This window comes from Benincasa hispida, chromosome 2 (genome assembly GCF_009727055.1).
Source record: "Benincasa hispida cultivar B227 chromosome 2, ASM972705v1, whole genome shotgun sequence".
In the NCBI taxonomy this organism is placed as follows: Eukaryota; Viridiplantae; Streptophyta; class Magnoliopsida; order Cucurbitales; family Cucurbitaceae; genus Benincasa; species Benincasa hispida.
In genome coordinates, this window is record NC_052350.1 from 47,959,951 (window position 1) to 47,968,037 (window position 8,087).

At 36.0% G+C, this 8,087-nt stretch overlaps 1 protein-coding gene across 2 annotated transcripts in view; it reads left to right on the forward strand.

The window, feature by feature from the left end:
• LOC120070539 (sucrose synthase) overlaps positions 1-4,408 on the forward strand; it is a 5,101-nt gene extending 693 nt beyond the window's left edge. For both annotated transcript variants that reach the window (XM_039022327.1, XM_039022326.1), the window contains exons 2-13: positions 635-787; positions 913-1,039; positions 1,150-1,301; positions 1,393-1,585; positions 1,681-2,016; positions 2,100-2,195; positions 2,299-2,472; positions 2,562-2,678; positions 2,774-2,940; positions 3,029-3,817; positions 3,906-4,044; positions 4,124-4,408. In XM_039022327.1, coding sequence (XP_038878255.1) covers positions 690-787; positions 913-1,039; positions 1,150-1,301; positions 1,393-1,585; positions 1,681-2,016; positions 2,100-2,195; positions 2,299-2,472; positions 2,562-2,678; positions 2,774-2,940; positions 3,029-3,817; positions 3,906-4,044; positions 4,124-4,156 — 2,421 coding nt within the window. In that variant the 5' untranslated portion in view covers positions 635-689 and the 3' untranslated portion in view covers positions 4,157-4,408. The remainder of the gene's footprint in view (positions 1-634; positions 788-912; positions 1,040-1,149; positions 1,302-1,392; positions 1,586-1,680; positions 2,017-2,099; positions 2,196-2,298; positions 2,473-2,561; positions 2,679-2,773; positions 2,941-3,028; positions 3,818-3,905; positions 4,045-4,123) is intronic.
• Positions 4,409-8,087: the final 3,679 nt, after the last annotated feature.

Genomic DNA, 8,087 nt, shown 5'->3' on the forward strand with positions numbered 1-8,087 from the left:
CTTTTCGCTCTGTTTTAAAACACTTGACAATCTTTTAAATTTTCAAATCTTCTTTATCTTGTAATCAGATCATTATCTATTTTATTCAGTGGAGAAGAGAATTCATACTGGTATTTGTTTCATATGGTCAATTAGTTTGAACTCTTTGTTTCCTCTCATGCACAGTGATGGCTTTTCATTTTTCAATCTGACTTGAAATGATTTGTCCATTTTCTACCTTCTTTTGTTTCTGATCCGGAATTCTAAAAGATGGGTTGGTCTCGATTCTCAACTTTTCAATTGTGTCTAAAGAAGGAGGTGGAGAAAACGTATAAACAGAGCATGCAACTTTTCAAAACAGTGTCTGAGACTCTGAACACTCGATGATTCTTTTACCATTTCTATATTTTCCGTCTAAGACTCTGGAACTTTCTTTTCCATTGGCCTTCCAGCTGAATCAAGACCCAAATTTTGAAAATTTTGTCAAGAGTGTTTGGTAGGGTCTGGTTTGGTGGGTTTAGGAATTTTTAATCCAGATGTTAGTTGTAGATGTTTTGTCTATTGAGTATGAGTAATCAACCCAATTGCATTAGTAGGTGAAGTTTGATTTGGATAAAAATGGATTGCTCACATATTTTAATGTTATCTCTTGCAGCTGAAGCTAACTAAGATTGTTCTGAAATTTCTGTTCATCCTCCAAGAAGATAGCCATGGCAGAACGAGTCCTCGACCGTGTTCACAGCTTCCGGGAGCGTTTGGATGAAACTCTAGTTACTCAACGAAATGATATCCTGGGCTTCCTCTCAAAGTATTTTATTTAGATCCTCTGCTTTTTATATTTTTGCTGGATCACGTGGTCTGCCCCAAGTGTTAAAATGGCAACTAAAACTAGAAAATTAAGGCCATTGATCACCAACTCTGATTTGTTTTTAGGATTGAGGCCAAAGGAAAAGGCATCCTGCAACATCATCAACTGATTGCTGAGTTTGAAGCAATTCCTGAAGAGAATCGAAAGAAACTAGCAGATGGGGCATTTGGGGAAGTCCTGAGATCCACTCAGGTGATCAGAGTGATATCTTTTGAAACTATATTAAGCTTTACTTTTTCCTGCAGCATCGTGATTGATCTCTGTGTTATCTTCTCAAGTTTGAAGTTATTTTCATGGTGCAGGAATCCATAGTTTTGCCCCCATGGGTTGCGCTTGCTGTTCGTCCAAGGCCAGGTGTGTGGGAATATATTAAAGTCAATGTCCACGCATTGGTTGTTGAAGAGCTTCAGGTTGCTGAGTATTTGCACTTGAAAGAAGAACTTGTAGATGGAAGGTAAACTTAACAAAAGTTTATGTTCCTTTTAGCTGTAATAAAGCTGGTTGGGTTCTGATATCTTAACACTTTTTGGCCATTGTAATGCTAGTTCGAACGGCAACTTCGTTCTTGAGCTTGATTTCGAGCCGTTTAATGCATCCTTTCCTCGGCCTACTCTCTCCAAGTCCATTGGCAATGGCGTTGAGTTCCTTAACCGTCACCTCTCTGCAAAGCTATTCCATGGTAAAGAGAGTATGCAGCCATTGCTGGACTTCCTCAGAGTTCACTGCTACAAAGGAAAAGTAATTCACTTCACATTCTTCATCTCTTGATTTGATTCAGCCTTAAACTTTTTCTAGCATTGACATGGCTGCGTGTTCTGTGTGTTTAATTGCAGACAATGATGCTGAATGATAGAATTCAGACCCTGAACGCCTTCCAACATGTGCTGAGAAAGGCAGAGGAGTATCTAGTAACACTTGCACCAGAAACACCCTACTCCGAGTTTGCAAACAAGTTCCAGGAGATGGGCCTAGAGAGAGGGTGGGGCGACACCTCTGGGCGTGTTCTCGAAATGATCCAACTTCTTTTGGATCTCCTCGAGGCCCCCGATCCTTGTACCTTTGAGAAGTTCCTTGGTAGAATCCCCATGGTCTTTAACGTTGTCATCCTTTCACCCCACGGTTACTTTGCACAAGATAATGTATTGGGTTACCCCGACACTGGTGGCCAGGTTAGCTTTGTTCAGACAAAGGAAAAATGTTGTATATTCTTTGTTGTTCTAAACTTACATGTTTGTTTATCTCTTTGATGAAGGTGGTTTACATCTTGGACCAAGTTCGTGCTTTGGAGCATGAAATGCTTCAACGTATAAAGCAGCAAGGATTGGACATAACGCCACGCATTCTCATTGTAATGTCAAGATCTTGCTCTTTTTTTTTGACACCATGTTAAATATCCTGCTCTCGATCCAATGTTTGAAGGGCTTTTTTTTTTCCTCCCCTGTTCATACCAGATCACCAGACTCCTTCCAGATGCAGTAGGAACCACCTGCACCCAGCGTCTCGAAAAAGTATTTGGGACAGAGCACTCCCACATTCTTCGAGTTCCATTCAGAAATGAGAAAGGAATAGTCCGAAAGTGGATCTCAAGATTTGAAGTCTGGCCTTACCTGGAGACTTACACCGAGGTGATCCATCGCCCCTGTTGTCATGTATTTGATATCCCTTGTGCCCACTTCTTTGATTGTATACTGAACCAAACCGTCCTTTTTGTCAGGATGTTGCACAAGAACTTACCAAAGAGTTGCAGGGAAAGCCCGATCTGATCATTGGAAACTACAGCGATGGCAATATTGTTGCCTCATTGCTGGCACATAAACTGGGGGTTACACAGGTTTATGACATATCCGTATAATCTTATTGTTTCACGTTGTTGTTTGTTGGTAAAGGCTCATGATCTTGTTCGTTTGTTTCATCTTTCTGCTGCAGTGTACTATCGCTCACGCCTTGGAGAAAACTAAATATCCTGATTCAGATATTTATTGGAAGAGATTTGATGACAAGTATCATTTCTCATGCCAATTCACAGCCGATCTTATTGCCATGAACCATACCGATTTCATTATCACAAGTACATTCCAAGAGATTGCTGGCAGGTAAGATGTTTAATTTGTTTTTTATGGTCTGATTATATGTGGATGGTTTGTGTGTGTTATCTTAAACATGAATTCTTTTGGATCTCAGTAAAGATACAGTTGGACAATATGAGAGTCACACAGCTTTCACTCTTCCGGGGCTCTACCGGGTGGTCCATGGAATTGACGTGTTTGATCCCAAGTTTAACATAGTTTCTCCTGGAGCAGACATGAGCGTCTACTTCCCCTACACAGAGACTGAGAAGAGGCTGACTTCCTTCCACCCTGAAATTGAGGAGCTTCTTTATAGCGAAGTTGAGAATGAGGAACACTTGTGTGTATTGAAAGATAGGTCCAAGCCGATCATATTCACAATGGCAAGATTGGATCGTGTGAAGAACATAACTGGACTTGTCGAGTGGTATGGCAAGAACAAGCGCCTTAGGGAGTTGGTTAACCTAGTGGTTGTGGCTGGAGACCGGAGGAAGGAGTCTAAGGACAATGAAGAGAGGGCTGAGTTGGAAAAGATGTATAACCTAATAAAGACCTACAACCTGAATGGCCAATTTAGATGGATTTCTGCACAGATGAACCGAGTAAGAAATGGCGAACTCTACCGATGCATCGCAGACACAAGGGGAGCTTTCGTGCAGCCTGCCGTGTACGAAGCTTTCGGTTTGACAGTTGTGGAGGCTATGACCTGTGGATTACCTACTTTTGCCACTTGCAATGGAGGCCCTGCTGAGATTATCGTCGATGGTAAATCTGGCTTCCATATCGATCCATACCATGGTGAGCGTGCTGCTGAAATCCTCGTCGACTTCTTCGAGAAGTGCAAAGAAGACCCAACACATTGGGATGAAATCTCCCGAGCAGGCCTCCAGCGTATCTACGAGAAGTAATCACTTCAAACTTCACTCAAATCAATCTTCGATCACTTGATCTTATGAAATTCTTACAATGTTCATCAACTGTACAAAATGCAGGTACACATGGCAGATCTATTCGGAGAGGCTGCTAACACTGACTGGAGTTTACGGGTTCTGGAAGCATGTATCCAACCTTGACCGCCTCGAGAGCCGCCGTTATTTGGAAATGTTTTACGCCCTCAAGTACCGCAAGCTGGTAAGTAGATACATCCAACAAAATCTTTAGCTAAAATTGTAGTTGGAGGTTTATATTGATCAATGTGGAAATGTTGCAGGCTGATTCTGTGCCACCAGCTGTGGATGAGTGAGAAAGCTTGGAAGGGAAATGAAAGACGGGAGCATCAGTTATAGAGAAATAGTTGTTCTCTGAGTCCCACAGGAGTTAAATAAAAGAGATATGTTGATGCTTCCTGCAAATGTGAATAATGCAAAGAAGAAGAGTTCTATTGTTCTTGTTTTTGTCATTGCTTGCTTTCTTTCAAGTCTGATATTGTTGTATCAATTGGGTGGTTTGAACCCGTCATCAATTTGAGTATTATTCCCTTTTCGCTTCTCAGCAATATTTAAATAGAACCACACAGCAAGTTAAAAGCATAAAGTTATGGTGTTATGACAGAACCGAAGTAGAGAACAACACAGATTTTCATTCAGGATAAAAGAAATGAGCTGTTTTATTATTTGAGAAGAATACAAGAAAATATAGATATTGAAGTGTCGATGGATCTAGAGGATTTATATATTACATCCCTTTAAATTCTAGACCAAAAACCATAAACTATATATAATCGATATTAATTCAAGTTTCATCTCAAAATTAATTTGCGACACCTGTGTCGAGCCTTGCATATGAAACACGGATAAAGATGAGCCGTTTTTAAGCATTCAATTCTGAAAAATGAGTCCATTTCTGAAAACATTGTTTTTGTCTTGTTGAGACCTTTACTGGTGAAAAGTCACAAATCCCCTCCACTAGGATCACCTTTTTAGCTCTTCAACGTTTTCAGCAATTTTTCTTTTATTTTTATTTACTTCTATCAAAATTGAAAAAGAAAATCTAAAACAAAATTTTCCACATTTTCGATTGGTACGATTGTTTGATAATTTTTTTTTAAATGGGAAAAAATTTGAAAGAATTTTTTTATAAGAATTAAAAATATATATGTTTCAGATGCTTTCTTTGTTTTGCTTAATAAAAAGAATATATTATATAAATAATGAATGAAACAAAGATTATAAGAAAAAAAAAAGAGTTTTAAGAAAATTGGAAACCATGAATTCCGACCAAGATTTGGCCAAAATCACGGATTCCGGCCGAGAATGTAGCCGGAATTGAAACAAAGTTCAAAAAGAAAAAAAGAAAGAAAGAAGCGGAAACCATGCATTCCAGCCGAGAATTTGGCCGGAATTCATGATTTCCAGCCAACATTTTTTAATATATTTCTTCCTTTTCTATATAATAATATTGGTTTAACTTCTAAAGTATTTAATTTTCAAAATAAGTCATTTTAAAAAATTTGAAATATTTGATAACCACTCAAAGTGTTTAAACCGTTTTTATCAAGAGTTTAAAAAAAAAAGTTTTTTTTTGAAAAACACTTTTTTTCTCTAGTTAATCCAAATAGGTACTAATTAATTTTTTTAGTTGAACTAGTAGATGAGAAGGTGTTGCACAAGTATGAAGATTCATGATCAAGGTTAGCCTAGTTCAACCATAATTGACATGACTTTTTTTTTTTTCTTCTAGAAGTTGGAGGTTCGATCTTCGATCTCTACCCTGTCATTATTTACTAAAAAGAAATACGAAGATTAATGACGGTTAAGGAGGTAAACAGCTTACGAATTGCTTTTGGTTTGCTCAAAACCAAAGCAGTGGAAACACTGGGAACAACTAAGAATCTGTGAATGTTAAGGACTGCCACCAAGAGCTCGAAAGCCTTGTTTTCCAAGCTTTTTGAATCAAACATCATTTGTAAGACAGAAATTCCACCATTTTGAGTGTTCTTGTAATGATTACTAGTAAAGCAAATATCAACTCACCTGTCCTCATATCACTTTTGCGATTATTTTGGATCTTACGTTAATGTTTCAAAACTATTATTGGAATAGGAAGAGCTTGAGATACAAATCAAGACCTAGAACGATATGGCAGTAAACAAGAACAATGTGATAATTTAAAATTTCATTATGGGTCATTGTTACACTATTCTAGGTCCTCATTTTCATTCGAAAATTTAAAATTTCTAATCTAAAGATAGTTATGAAATGTTTAAGGAAAGGTAATATTACAACTTTGAGCATTATTTAATTGATGTAACTTCAAGGAAGATGTCGGAAATTTGAATCCTCCCACCCCCATTATTTTTTAGCTAAAAGAAAAAAAATAAAATGACATTTGTTTTTAGGTTAAATTATATAAAATATCTCCGACTTTTGGACTTGGTTTCAAATGTGTCACTTATATCTTAAAGAAAACAAAAATTTTCAAAGTTTAGAGGTATAATTAAAATCTACGTCAAAGTTTAAGGATTTTTGATAGTATAACCCTTTTTTATAACATAAACCAAAAAATAAAAAATATAAAAAAATCATAAACTTTGACCAAATGTGTAGATAAATGACTAATAATTATAGTAATAAAAGATTGTTATCAAGTGTTGTTTTTAATATCCCCATCATGACATGAAATAAGCTAATTGAATGAGATTCTTCTTTATTCCTCAGAACTCCAACTGTCACCATAACTTAACTTTGGGAAGTAAAATATGAAAATCCCATTTCGTAACGATTTAGTTTTTAATTTTTAATTTTTGAAATTTATACTTACTTTCTTTTATATTATATATTATAGTTTTCATATTTTATTTTTTTGAAAAAAATTATTCTTTTTGAAGAATAAACTTGTTTGGTCATTGAATTTTAAAAATGTAACTCTTTAGTCCTCATGTATTACTATAATTGTTGGGCTGGCTCGACCCAACTCGATCCTAAAAAGAGAAGACCCAAGCTCAAACTAGATCTAAGTCCAAAGGGCCTAAGACATTGTTTGGATTTTAATCGAGTCGCTCAGCCTTCAATAGTCAAGCCCACGACCCAACCTTTGGACTTGACTCATTAAATCAAAGTTTGGGCGCTTAAGATTAGATTTGAGTTGGTCAATTGGATTAGCTCATTCAATATAATCAAATTATTAAAAAAAAAGTGTATTATATATATATTTTTTAATTTAATTAAAAATCTATTTTGTATTTTTACTATTTCTCGATTAAATTATTGATATCATAAATTCTTATTTAGTATTTAGTTTTTTGAGAAAATCTTATTTAGTAGGATTCTGACGAGGCATGATTGGAGGTAGGATTTGACTCTTCAATGGTGCCAACATGGGCCATTTGCACCAGAAGACGAGACGAAAGGAGTGGTAGTGCCATATAGCATTGACTGTGTGACGACAAAACTCTCCCATCAACCGATCATTTGACTGATCATCCTTTCTTTTAAACTACAGGGCTGGGGTTCACATCAAGGACATAACCATCGAATATTTCATAAACAAAATGTAGCAAACAGTAAATTTAAAATTTTTGTAGTTATACTTACTTTCATGGTTTAATAAAAGAGATTTTTACATAATAAATCATCCTCAGGCTATATATTTAAAAAATAATTTTAAATTTGAATTTTTTCAAGAAAGCCTTTTCGTCGGTCCTTTTGAAGATTACCCTCATTTTTATTCTTTTTATTTGTGTGTTTAAGGTAGGTTTAATGATGAGCAGTTGTTCATCTTCCAATCCATTTTCAATTGAATATTTTATACAAATATCTCTTTTATGTAAAGATCTCTTTTTAGTTCTTCTAATTCTTCATGTTCTTCATCTCCTTCATCATCCATAATGAAATAATTAATAAAGGTTTGTATTTTTTTCCTTCATCTTTTTCCCTCTTTTCTTCTTCATTTTTTTTTCGTTCTTCATTTTCTTTCTCCGTTGGCCGCCGTTCTTCTTCTTGTTGTTTATTCATGCATTTTCCTGTTGTACATTATTTTCTTTTCTCGTGCTTCCCCCATTTCTCCTTAATGCATTTTTCTACGTTATTTTCTTTGTTTTCTTTTTGTTCAAGTTTTTTTCCCATTATCTTCTTCCCCTTTTCCTTCATTTTCCTCCCATTTATTTTCTTCTTTTTCCTAGCTCCTTCATCGCCCACAACATCTTGAGGCAAATGATGGAATCCCCACAAAGCGGG